The 13,716-nt window shown below is 50.8% G+C and overlaps 1 protein-coding gene across 1 annotated transcript in view; it reads right to left on the bottom strand.

The window, feature by feature from the left end:
* The window catches only part of LOC142422281 (piezo-type mechanosensitive ion channel component 2-like), a 151,622-nt gene that overhangs the window by 120,536 nt on the left and 17,370 nt on the right, over positions 1-13,716 (bottom strand). Inside the window, exons 8-11 of the mRNA XM_075527687.1 lie at positions 12,877-12,963; positions 9,485-9,611; positions 8,122-8,237; positions 6,694-6,741 (exon numbers count right to left, since the gene is read on the bottom strand). Of these exons, the coding sequence (XP_075383802.1) occupies positions 6,694-6,741; positions 8,122-8,237; positions 9,485-9,611; positions 12,877-12,963 (378 nt within the window). The remainder of the gene's footprint in view (positions 1-6,693; positions 6,742-8,121; positions 8,238-9,484; positions 9,612-12,876; positions 12,964-13,716) is intronic.

Here is a 13,716-nt window from a genome sequence, read left to right as displayed (position 1 = left end):
TGGGGAAAGGACTGTGTGTTTCTTTCACCTTCTGTTGACGCTCCCTGCATTGTTCGATGATTTGCCTGTATAATCCTTCAATACTGAGATGTGAGGCTTGAATCTTTTTTCTTCAGCCCTTTCTTTTCCATCTTCTTGCTTTATGTCTTTGCGCTTTTCATAAAAATCCTTTCCTTTGCCTGCTTGAGCCGCCCTTTGAAATGTTCTATTTAGCTCTTTGACTTCATCATGTCTTCCATGTGCTTTAGGCGCCATAGTCTCTTCTGACATCCATTTTGGTATTTTCTTTCTAATGACCCTTTTATTTCTTCTCCTGTGCTGTTCTTGATGTCGTGCCATAGCTGGTCAGCACTGCTGTCATGAGTGTTTAATGTCTCACACCTGTGCTTGACATTTTCTTGAAATTCAGGTGCAATAGACTCAGGGCAATATTTTGGCTCTTCAAATGCTTTGAAAATGATTAGGGCAATGAATGTACGGATGTGCTTTATACAATTGATGTATGTATATGTATGGCTTGTGATAAGAGTTGTATGAGCCCCTAATAAAATGTTTTTTTAAAAGTAAAAGCAGAAACAAACAAACAAAAAACAAAACAGCAAAAAAAAAAAACAAACTTGTCCACAAGAGCCAAAATATATATACATTTTTTTACATTTTATTAGGGGATAATACAACTGTTATCACAATCCATACATATACATACATACATCACTTGTATAAAGCACATCTGTATATTCTTTGCCCTACTCATTTTCAAAGCATTTGCTCTCCACTTAAGCCCTTTGCATCAGGTCCTCTGTTTTTCCCTCCCTCCCCGCTCTCCCCTACTTCATGAGCCCTTGATAATTTATAGATTATTATTTTGTCATATCTTGCCCTATCCGGCATCTCCCTTCACCCCCTTTTCTGTTGTCCGTCCCCCAGGGAGGAGGTCACATGTAGATCCTTGTAATTGGTGTGGACAAGGTTTCATTTCCTCCAACTTCGATCTGAATTTATAGAAGAGTAACTGATAGTTCATTCCTCAGCCAGCCCTTGGCCCTGTCTGACTGCTAATCTCCCGCTGCTCTGTTGCCCCTGCATTCCTGTAGAGCCCCTCTGTCAAGGTTGCTGTGTATGTTCTTGAGGAAAAGATATTTGCAATGAAAAAGAGTTGTTGATCTCACAAAATCCTCTCGTGCAAGTTCCAGCGTCATTTCCATCACCAAGGCCACGTGGTCCAACCATCGTCCCTGCCTCCCAGTTCCTGACAGTCACTCATTCCAGTCCTCAAGCATCAGTGCACCTTGATTATATGTTTGAGCCGTTTCGGATGGAAGAATTTGGTGGAATTCTTTGATTGTTTTCCTCACAAGCTTTAGCGGTTAATTTGCACATTTGAATCACAGTTTTATTAACTGGATTCCCGTGGTGGAATACAGATACTATCTTATCACAGAGACGAATGTACTTCAAGACAGATCTTGAAATGTTTCTTTTTGTGCATGAGTGCAACATCGTTATTCTTGAATCCACCTTCCCCTTGTAGCAACCATGTGACTGTGTCATTCAGATGCACAATATCAGTATGTCTGTGTTCCACTCCAGTGTGGGTGGCTTGCAATGTTTCTAGGTTCACATTTTGCACATTTCACGTTCCAGTTGTAATGAATGTTTACAGCTTTTCCTTCTCATCTTGAGTCATACCCCATCGGTAAATAGTGGCGATGCCAGAATTACTCCATCCACATCTTGGTGGCCACCCCCACTTGGAGCAGGAAGTGCTTCCCCAGTTGTATTCTGAATGCCTTCCACCCTGAGGGCCTCATCGTCTGGCCCACTATATCTGACAACATCTTGCTAAAAGCCTATTTATAAGGTTCTTCATGGCTCAACTCTCAGAAACGGACAGCTTCATCCTTCGCTGTCGCCTGGAAACCAGTCTACACAGGGGGCCCCTGCTCGTGTTGAAACACGGGTGACGTAGTCTCCACCGCCGTAGCAGCATGCCAGCTGTCACAGCACACCACACTGACACACAAGTGGGGGCAAAAGCCGGACACTGGCTTGAATGAGTCCGCTCCAAAAGAAGGACGCGGGACTGTGCTACTCGTGTGGAATGAGCTCGCGTGTAGACGTCCAGGACGCCCGTGGGTGCCAGAAAGAGCAGCTCTGAGCCGGACGGGCACAGCGGCGATGAGCGGGAGGCCGTGGGAGGCCGTGGGAGGAGCGGTTTCTGCCGTGGAGGCCATGCGGCTATGCTAGCTGTGGCGAAGGACGTGAGAGCAGATGGCGTGACATGAAGAACAGAACGAATGCCGCTGGACGGGCACACACGCAGTGGGCGAAATGGCGAATACGGTGTTGCATGTGTTGGCACCAAAAGGCAAACTGAAGTGAGGCAGCCAAGTGAGGTTCAAGGGCTCAGATGGGTTCGGCTTCAGGAATAATGTAATAGAAAAGATGACAGCCTTAAAGAAAGTGGGTCAACCTTGGCAAAGTAAGAAAGAGGAAGCAAACATTGGCAACAACAAAAAGATAAGCTCACAAGAAAAATGAAGGAAAAGGAAAGCAACAATACCCCCAAAATCCCACAGCAAAATGACGGGGAACCTTGGCGCTGTCTCTGAGGCTGGTGCCAAGAGTCCGGACGAGCCAGATTGAAAGCGGTACTTATCAGTATCCTGCTTCAAGAGACACAGTGTAGACACCAAGACAAAAACAGACTGCACGTTAAAGGATGGGGGTCGGGGCTCTAACTAAGGGCAAGCTAAAAGAAATGTGAGTGACGACGTAAATCGCAGATAAAATAGTCAAAGCATACCCACCATTAGCGACAAAGAAGGCCACCACATAATTTTAAAGGAAATAATGAAACGAAGATATGACTATAACAAATATTTACGCGCCCCATGAAAGACCTTAGAAAGGCAGTAATCAAACTCTGAGGCTTTGCAGAGAGAAGTGGAAAGCACTACAATCGTAGTAGCAGGGCTCGACACGCCACTCCTGAGACAGGACAGGGCAACTGGAAAGAAAGTCAACAAGAACATGGACGAGCTAAACAACACAATGGGTCCACTGGACCTGTGAGATACGCAGAGAACGCTCTGCCTAGCAGCAGCATGGTGCGTCTTCTCCAGAGGAGATGACATGTTAGGCCACAGGCAAGCAAGCCGCAATCCATCTTACACCATCGAGAAATTCCGAAGCATCTTCTCCGATTGCAATGCTACAAAACTGAATAACTACACAAATAGCAAGGGGCGGGGGGGGGGGCGGAGAATAAAACACATAAAAATTGAAGAACATCGCCTTTGAAACAATTAGATAACTGAAGGAATAAAAAAGTCCTTGAGTCAAAACTTTAGCCACAAAAAACAGAGCAGAAAAAAAATGATTCAGAAAACAGAAGAACAATAGAAAGAGTTAAAGACCAAAAAAATGGTTCTTTGAAATAGGGGGAGTGCGGATTGGAGACCCAAAGCCCATCTGTAGGCAACTGGACATCCCCTTGCAGAAGGGTCGCAGGGAGGAGGGGAGCCAGTCAGGGTGCAGTGTAGCAACAATGAAACATACAACTTTCCTCTAGTTCTTAAATGCTTCCTCCACCCACAATCCCAATCCCAATTCTACCTGACAAATCCGGCTAGACCAGAGGATGCACACTGGTACAAATAAGAGCTGGAAACACAGGGGATCTAGGACAGATAACCCCTCAGGACCAATAATGAGGGGGAGGGGAAGGTGGGAAGCAAGGGGGAACAGATCACAAGAATCTCCATATAACCCCCTCCCTGGGGGATGGGCAACAGAAAAGTGGGGGAAGGGAGGCATCAGACAGTGTAAGACGTGAAAAAAAATTATAAATTATCAAGGGTCCATGAGGGTGGAGGGGCAGGGAGGAAGAGGAAAAAATGAGGAGCTGATACCAAGGGCTCAAGTAGAAAGCACATGTTTTGAGAATGTTGATGGCAACAAATGTACAAATGTGCTTGACACAATGGATGCATGGATGCATGGATGCATGGATGCATGGATGGATGGATAGATGGATGGATGGATGGATTGTGATAAGAGCTGTACAAGTCCCCACTAAAGTGATTTTTAAAAGAAAAAAAGATCTTTGAAAGAATTAACAAAATAGACAGATCACTGGCTAAACTAACAACGGAAAACAAGGATAAGATGCAAATAAGATGAATAAGAAATGAGATGGGCTAAAATGTAACACCTTATCATTTGATCTCCCTTTTGATCCATTCTAAAGTTGTTCTAGTTTTTATTATTTCCTGCTTTCTTTCCGATTGAGGTTTTTCTGTTTTACTTTATTATTGTCGTTAGTTTTTCTATCTACCGATCTATCGACTTCTTTATTTAGTATGTTTTTCTGTCTGTGAGAGCGAGGACAGGTGAGTGCGCGGCGGCGGTAAGTGGGTTAATGGTCTCTTGGGGCACGGCAGGGCAGACTGGGGGAGGTGGGCACCGATAGCGATGCGCACAGAAAGAGGGAAACGGTCTGCATGATTGCAGTGGTGATTGCGCGGCTCTCCTTAATATCAGTGCAGCTATCGAATGGTATGTGTGGAAATTATGTGCCAATCAAGCTGCTTTAAAAGATGAAATGGTGACATCACATCAGAACCAATTGAAATAAAAAAGATCATAACACAATGCAATGAAGGACTGCACACACACACACACGCCTGAAATCTGGAAACCTAGAAGAAATGGACAAATTTCTAGAAGCACGCTACCCACTTAAGGTAACACAGACTGATATAAAAAGGAGAAAATGATCTGATCATCCAAAACACTCCAAAAGTCCACAGACAGACGGCTTAGCCAGGGGAGCCTAGTAAGCGTTCAGAGAAGGGCTTTCCACGGCAGCGAGCCCAGAAAGTAGAAAACAGGACGGGTCAACATCAGAAAAATAATTAATATAATCCACCACATCGATAAAACAAAGGGAGATTTTTTTCATGACAATTGATGCAGAAAAGGCATTTGAGAAAATCTAATACCCATTCCTTCACAAAATACTCAACAAAATAGAAACGCAAAGGAAATTCTTCAGCCTAATAGCAGGGTATGCACAAAACCAATGACCAACATCTCTCTCGGTGGAAGAAACGTTAAGCATCCTTAGGTGAATGGAAACCAGACAACGACCCTCTCTCATGACTCTTATTCAAGAGAGCACAACTGGAAGTTTTAACTAAAGACAACACAAAGAAACCAAAGGCATGCAAATTAGCAATGGAGAAGTAAACCTCTCTTTACTTGCAGATGATATGACTCTAAGCATAGAAAACCCCAAACACTTAACAAGAAATTCTACCATACAACATGGCGGGTACAAGATCAACATACAAAATCCACTGGCTTCCTGCACACGAATGAAGAGAGCTCTGGAAAAGAAACCAAGACAGCTGTGCCATTGACAATCGCCACCCAAATGACAAAGTCCTTAGGAATCATGCCAACGAGAGAAACAAGACTTGTATAAAGAAAGCTACAAAACACCACCACAAGCAACCAAGAGAGACCAAGATACTCAGAAGCGGAAGACTGTTTCAGGTCCATGCATAATAAGCGTTAACACCGTGGACCAAACGATGATGAAAATTCTCTCCAGATCAGCCTCATTCTTCAAAGACATGAAAAACTCATGGAAAGAGACCCAGGAGATGCAAAACACAACTTAACAAGTAGCACAAAGTCCGGAGCCTCTCATTTCTAAATCTCAAAAGCTACTCCACGGTGGCGGTGGTCAAAACAGCCTGGTAATAGGACAAGGATAGAGAAGTAGACAAGGGAAATAGAATAGAGACCTTAGAAATAAATCCATCTACCTACACACAACTTACAACTTATTTTTGACAAAGGAGTGAGGCATTAAATGAGGACGAGAGAGACTTTTCAACAATCGGTGCTGACAAGATTGGGTTTTCCTTTGCAGAAGAATGAATTAGGCCTCATGTCTCACTCCACACACAAAAACAAACTCAAGCGGACTTAAAGACCTTACACATGTAAACACAAGAACTACAAAAATCATCAAAGATCATTGCTTCAAGAAAAAATAGAGACAAATGTAGGTGCCTTAAGACCTGGCATAAACACAGATTGTCAAATAGATTCATACACACATAAAGAGACAAAATAGATGACTGGAACCCCTAAAAGCAGACGCCTTTGTGCTTTAAAGATTTCTCCAAAATAAATCAAGAGAACACCTATAGATGGGGGTGAGGGGGGGAAGATTTTGGTAATGACATTTCAGACAAAGGACTCATCTCTAAAATCTGTAGAAAACTTTTCAACAAGATGAACAACCCAATTAAAAAATGGGCAGTGGACATGAATAGACAGTTCATCAAAGAAGACATTCTGGCAGCCAATAAACATAGGATGAAGAACTGCTCACCGTGACTAACCATCAGAAACAGCCAGGAGATGCCATCTCAAACCAATACTGACAGCAACGTCCAAAGGGGCAGAAAACAACAACTGCTGGCGGGAATGTGGCGAAACTGGAACACATAGGCCCCTGGTGGGACCGCCAAGCAGCAGCACAGTCCCGGTGCGAGGCGGGCTGGCTCTTTCCCAAACTATTGGGAGCAGACCTAGGATGTGACCCAGCAACCTCACGGCTTGGTGCAAGCCCTGCGGAAACGCCGGACCCCGCCCAAAGAGAGAGATGCTCACGCGTGTCCGTCGCAGCGTGATTCGCCGCAGCAGGAAGGTGGAGGCAACCTGCAGGTGCGGCCGTGGGAGAACGGGTCAATAAGCTTCGGCACGGACTCGCCAGGGAATACTAAGCATCGTTGCAGGGCAGTGATGGATCTGTGGAGCGCCTTGTGACACAGGGACTCGGGGGACACTGTGCTGAGTGGTCAGTCGCACACAGAAGGGGACAGACCGCAGGAGACCGTTGTTATTTTTTTAATTGAGAACAGATCTCCATAGCAACAGAGACACAGGGCTCCCAGGGGTGGGAGAGGAAGTGGGGGAGGGGAAGCAACAGGACAGAAGGTGGATGGGTGTTGACTTTGGTGAAGGGAAAGATTATATACCACGAGAGGGAAATGGGGGCCCAGCAAGCCATTGGGGGTGGGGGGGTTGGTAAGCTGGTTAAGTGTTGAGTGCAAACCTGGTGTTCTGATGTGTAAACCCCAAAGGCACAATACAATGTTTTAGGGCATCAAAAGCAAACAACAGAAAAGGATGCCCTTGGTGTGGATGGGATGGTGGCTTTCAGCCTGATCCCTGTCCGATCAGGCCCCTCCTGAGCTTGTGGATACAAGAGTTGGTGAATTTCTGGGGGTTCCACCACGGGCCCCTGGGCGCTATCCTTTAGCATGTTGGCACCTAGATGCACTTTTTTCCTCAACCAAAGCCTGAGACCACACCCACAGGCCACCATCACAGGCCACCCCCACAGGCCACCATCACAGGCCACAGCCACCCATCAAAGCAGCTGAGTCCCACATGGAAGGGAGAAGAGGTCAGGAATGGGGCTGACGGGGTCAAACACTCTAAATGAGAACTTCCTGGGTGATGTTTCAGCCTTAGCATGAAAACCCCGAACCAGGCTTCTCCTCACTCCCAGCCTCCTTCTGCTCCTCTGGAAGATGAATTCGAGCCTGCATCACGGCACGCGTACCTAGAAAGGGTCCTCGCCCTCCCTGCGGCTAGCTCCCAGTCACCCGATTGTGAGGAGCCAGAAGCTTCTCCTTGGCCTGATGTCGGCCTCTGCAGTTACAAGACTGGGGTCCCCCTTGTTGCTGCTGCTATTGGATACAACCCAATCCATTCCGGCTCCCAGAAACTCCGCGTGACTGGGCAGAACTGCCCCAGAGGTTTCACCAGTTTCCATCTTTCCCAGAGCACATCAACGGGTCTTTGCCCCTGTAGAGGGGCTAGGAGGGCCTCAGGGTCCACTTTCGGTTAGCTGCCAAGAGCTGACCTGTGGCCCGGCCAGGGTTCCTCCCAGGCCTCACACATCCTCATTCCCCCGTGCACCCATTCACAACCAACGGGCTCCACAGAGGCGCTCCTGCGGGAAGGAGGAAGCATCCCCCACCATCTGCCCAGGAGGCAACAGGGAGCCAGATCCCGTCTTCCCTAGCTCACCATCATGGTGATCAGCGCGGTGACATAGCTGTGCCTCAAGGCCAGATGGCACAGCACCGTGATGCTGCTTGGTCCTGTGCTTGTGTCCCTGGTCTGTGTGGCAGTCTCAGTGCATCCTGCAAACAAAGACACGGACAGACTGGAGGACCGGCAAGTCCCATGTAGAAGGGCCTCGGTGAGCAACACGGAAGACCAGAGGCATCCGCATGTCTCTGCTGGCCCTGGGGACCCGAGGCGAGTGGGCTCCTTCCTCTGCCTGGCGAACAGTCTGCTAGCTCACCACCCCCCCAACTCCTCTTCAGTGTGTGCATTTAAGTGGCTGCATTCACGACTGTCGCAAACCCCAAAATGGTCAACACGATCTTCACCCCAACCCAAGAGGTAGGAAGTGTGGCTTGGCTTCACTGGGGAGCCACATGTGTGTGTTTGTCAACACCTGAGGCAAGCCGAAAAGTACTGTGCTAGCATTCTAGCTCATCTGCGTACTGCCTGATTCCAAGCAAAACGTGTTTGCGTGTCTCTGATCAGTGGATGGCTGCAGACAAGTTCTCTCAGTAAGACACGTGTCTTGGTCTCGTTGGCGTGCCTTCAAAAATCAAGTCCAATCAAACCAGCAGCTTCGGAGGGGAGCCGCTGGGCCAGTTAAATGCAAGGCGGAGAGGTCGGCTCAGACGGTAACAGTGACTGGCTGGGAGGGGTGGTCCTACAGTGGCCATCCTGATAGACTTTCTTGAAGGACACGGGACCGTCACGGCGGGGCTTATTATGAAAGTGCTTGAAGAAAATTACGAACAATATTGATGTGTAAAGGGCCAGGAAAGTTGTCCCTAAGATTTTTATTTTTGTCTTTCCTTTATGATGAACCTGCTTCCTAAAGGCTGGTAAGGACCCACCTGTGAGAATTCCATTGGGAAACCTCCCGACTTCTTGCCCCCGAACTCAGAGGACACTGAAAGGGAACATCATTTAAGGCCCCGGAGGATGTCAAACTGCTGTCTTGGTGCAAAGTGGGAGCCCAGGAGTCGGGGGAGGGGGAGGGGGGAGGGGGAAGGTTCGGGAGATAGAGACACGGCCTTCAGCATAGTATAGACCCAGATGGAGGACGTGATGAGAAACAATAGCTTCCTGTTTGGCTATTTTTCCTCACAGAGGTTTCTGACTTTGTAGTAGTATTTTGTGACTTACTCTTGTTTGTCTCAATAAGTCTTCTGATGCCTTTGGCCTTGGGGGCTGAATGCCTGAGGTCTGAGGGACCCATTCCAGGGCCTCCTGCTCGGAAATGGAAAGCACTGGTCCCTTCTAAAGATGCGTGTCAGCCTCCCTACCACCTGAAGGAGGGGACCGTCTGAGGGGATCTTCTCACCTGAGAGTGTCTCCTCCCGCGTCTCCAGCACAAAGAAAGCAGGTGAGTCAAGGCCCGCGTCCTGTTCCTGGCGCTCCGTGCAGTGCAGAAGGGGAAGATCCTGCCAGCTCCCCTGGGGCAAGGTGAGCTGCCGAAGCAAAAAGGAAAGGCAGTTCAAGGTGAGACCTGGGAGCCAAGGGCCTCCCCAGTCACCTGCAATGAGACCCAAAGACTCTGCTACGGTGGGCGTTAGCAGGGACACTTATCTCTGATCAGCTGCCCTGGTGAAAATCTGTACAAAAGCTACATGAGCCTTTGAGGGACATGACCCCTGGCTTTCATCAAGATGTGGTTTGAAAACACCTGCTGGGAGAGGCGGGGGTGGGGGGTGGGGGTGGGGGTGGGGGGCAGGACCTCCTCCTGTCTCCTCCCTTCCTGGAAAGTGGTGACTGACGGCAGGTGCCCTGGCTGTTTGTGGTGCCCCCACCTTCCTGTCTACTGTACCCCTAGAATGTCTTCAACCTGTGACTTCTGCACGCCACCAGCCCTCTCGGGGACTCTCAGGCCATAGCTGAGGTGATAATATCTCAAGATCATGGCCCCACGTATTCATCCATTCGGCAATCTTGCCACGTCAGCTGTCACGTTGCCCATCCACGACACAGGTAGCTTGGAAGGTGGCTCCAGAGACACAGAAGTAGGTGGGGGGGCTCCTCTGTTGTGGGTGGTGGGGAGCGAGATCTTGCTCGCAGACGTGGCCTGGATAGAGATGCATTGGCTGAGGCAGGGCGTGTGGGAAAGCCAGGGTGGAGGGGGGCTCCGTCCTAAGTGTGAATGGAGACAGGCTGGCCCTGGAGGGCCCTTTGAAGAGTCCCGTGCAGGCCTCCTCGGACTCACGTGCCTTTCGAGTGGTGAGCACTTTGCTGGTGTCCTTAGGTGCTGTGGAGTCGCCCACGTACAATGACCAGGAGCCAACACGGCCGCTCGTGTGTCGGCCTCACAATTGTTCCCGCGTTTGAGCCCCACTGTTGCAGCCCCCGTGTCCATCGGTCACCTTCCTCTTCTTTGCTGCCCTCCTACCCCACCCCGTACTTTATCAAGCTCCTTTCTCCTCGTGAAAACACATTGCTTTTTGCCTGGGAGTGGGTTACATGATGGGCCGCTAACCACGAGGTCAGCCGTTCAAACCCACCAGTCCCTCCGAGGGAGAAAGATGAGGCTGTCTGTTTCGCTGGGAAACCCACAGAGGACGGTCGAGTCTGCCCTGTAGGGTCGCTATCAGTCGGCAACTGATTTGACAGCAAGGAGGTGCTTGTTCTTCAGTTCCCCAGCCAGCAATGAACTTCCTACACCTCCCTGCCCATCCTCCAAGCCAAGGTCAAGTGCCTTTTCCTACAAGAAGTCCTGCTAGAGAGATCTGTTTCATCTGGCTCCCAACAGAAGTAAAAAGGAAAACTCACTGCCATCAAGTCAACTCCAGCACCATGTAGAGCTGCTTCACAGAGTCATGATCATAGGAGCAGGTTGAAAACGCCAGCCTTGGAGTTAGTGGCCCTGCGTTACCCACCATGCTCCCACGCAGACCCAGAGGTACCTGGCAGAGGCTTGACCCTACTGCCTTCCACAATGCCAGCTTGAAGGGACAGCCTTACCCAAGAGGAGGTGCCCATGCTTCTTCTTGGAGCCCTCGACTCGGGTCTCACGGGAACACAGTGTCCTGTCTGGCGGGGTCTTGGGGCAACAGATACACCCCCCCCAACTTTGCAGCCTTTGTTGCCTTCCCAGAACCCGGAGAGGCGCATGGCTTTTGGGGGATGTCTCAGGGGCTGCATTCCACGCAGGCTGCGGGAGGCGCTTGCTACGCCACCATTCCATCTTGTGCTTTGAGCCGAGGTCGAGTGCATGGATCTGTGTAGAGGACGCTCTTTAAAATGCATTGCGCGCGCGAGCTCACAGAGGCCCGGGCTGCTTGGTGAATTTCAACCAGGGGCAGGCCAGTGATGGACGGCCTCCGGTGTGAGCAGGCTGGGGACAAGGGCTCTGCCTGCCTGCCTGCCGGTAAATAAAGTGCAGTCATATATCACCTCGGGGGATCGGCAGAGGAGAGTGGGAGGCACCCAAACCTGTTGGACAGGAAAGGGCTCTTCTCCGCATCTTGGCTGCAAGGCTCTTAGGAGCTGGGAGCTGCGTGGAGGGCATGGAGAGGCTGCCTGTCATGAGGCCAGGGGCTCACTCTCATGCCCCACGTGGATACGCTGGAGCCCTGGTAGCATCCTGGGTTAAGTATGGTGCTCAGTGCAAGACAGGGTGGGTTGAGCCCACTGCAGGCCGCTCCCTCTGGTAAAGCTGCACCGTCTCAGAACCTACGGAGCCGTTCCACTCTGTCTGATGGGGACAGTCAGCCCCATCTGGACAGTAAGGTCACCTAATGTATATTAATTCCGCCCTTTTCTTTCCCTGGCTCCTAGAGCCATCTGTGAAATTGAACATGGAAACAGGCTCTCAGCAGGCCGGTATGAAGTCCTGTGCCCCAGAGCCCAGCTAGGCACCACAGGGAGGTGCCGGGAATGAAAGGCCTCTGGGGTCTGGGGATGGGGCAAGGTGGCCCAGAGCTGTGGAGTCCCCACACAAAGAGCCAGGACCCCCCCAAGGTCCGAGAGCCCAGGCAAGTGTTTGGCTGTTTGCAGGTTCTCTCCCAGGCCCAGGGCTGCCAAGGGCCCAGCTGGTTGGTACAGATACAAGATGAAGGACTGGCTGCAGCCGCCAAGGTGAGCGGCCGTATAATCACACTGAGCGAGAGGCTTGGACGATGATTCATGTGGACTCTTCTACAAGATGGACAGCTTCTCATTGCCACTCAGGGAGGCCGGGGCTGGTGACCTTGGGCAGGTGATTTGCGCCTTTGGGCCCTCCCTTCCCGTCTGCAGATGGAATGGCACCAGCTGCCCATCCACGGGTGCATCTTCAAGCTGGCTCCCCATCCGTCTCTTCTGGAGTAGTCAGAGGGCCGAGGCGAGTGGGCGTCCTCCAGCTGCTACCCACTGCCCGCCCCGCGGGGTCAGCCTCTTGCGCTAGGTCTCAGAATCCCGAAGGCGGCCACGGGAGCCCTGTGAGCTTGGAACTAACTCCCTGCATGGCTGTTTCCACTCCACTTGGGGCACATTCTCACACAGGTTTCTGGACTTTCTGATGGCCCTGGGGGCGAGGGCTGCTGCTGTGCTGAGGGGTACCCATCTCCATTTTCCTACTAGGACTGGTGGGACTCCACCTGGCAAGTGCCCCTCCCCCACCCAGTTTCCATCCAACGTGGAGGACAACCTGGGACGGTGCCTGGCGCGTCGTGGATGGTCAACGAGCCCTGGCGCTGCTGGGGGAGTGGTGGGCACACACACACGCCCACGGGGGGCTCTTACCTGGTCCCCCTCGCTGCCCGAGGTGCACTGCACAGAGCTCAGCTCCAGATCTTCACTGTGGCTTGGCAGGGCCGTCTCTTCCCGATTCTGGAGGGACACACCACCATCAAAGTCTCAGCTCCCTTCTGGGACCCGTCTCAGCTGCTTGGTACAGGCGAAGGTCTCAAGGTTCACTGAGGTTGCCTGCCCCCCCCCAAGCCTGCCCTCCATCCTCAGGAAACGCCCCCCCCCCCCAACCCAGGGGACTGCTCCCTGCCAGAGGGATGGGGCTAGGAGCCACAGGTGCCCCTTCACTGTGTTGTTTCAAGCTGCCATTGAGTTGGTCCCCAATTCACAGTGACCCCATGATTGGCTGTGGACTGGACCATCGTGGCGCCCATTGGCTGACTTTTCACAGTCCACCGCCAGGTCTTTCTTCCTCCTCTTAGCTGAAGAGCCAAGGCTGTTCCACGTCACAGCAGCACACAAGCCTGCACCTCCACCTGAGGTTGCTTGGCCGGGGTCTAACCTGGTCCTCCCACACCGAAGGCGGGAATTTCGCCACTTCCTCCATATGTAGCGAGGTATGAGACCCCCTGCGTTACCGCTTCATTACACAATCAACCTAAGACAAGGGCAAAGCCTTACGCCTTCAATCCCTCACAAGTTCCCAAAATCCAATGTGCAAACCAAACACCAGCCCACCCCCATGGAAACCATCCAACTCAGAGCAGAGCTGACACCCACCTGCCCCCGCACCCAGGTTTCTAAGGCAGTCATCTTGACAGAAGCTACTACCAGGTGGGCTGCTAGACCCAAGGTTCAGCAGTTCAAAACCACCAGGCCCTGGGTGGTGGTGGG

This window comes from Tenrec ecaudatus, chromosome 12, assembly GCF_050624435.1.
Source record: "Tenrec ecaudatus isolate mTenEca1 chromosome 12, mTenEca1.hap1, whole genome shotgun sequence".
NCBI lineage: Eukaryota > Metazoa > Chordata > Mammalia > Afrosoricida > Tenrecidae > Tenrec > Tenrec ecaudatus.
This window is presented reverse-complemented; position numbering and strand designations above follow the sequence as displayed.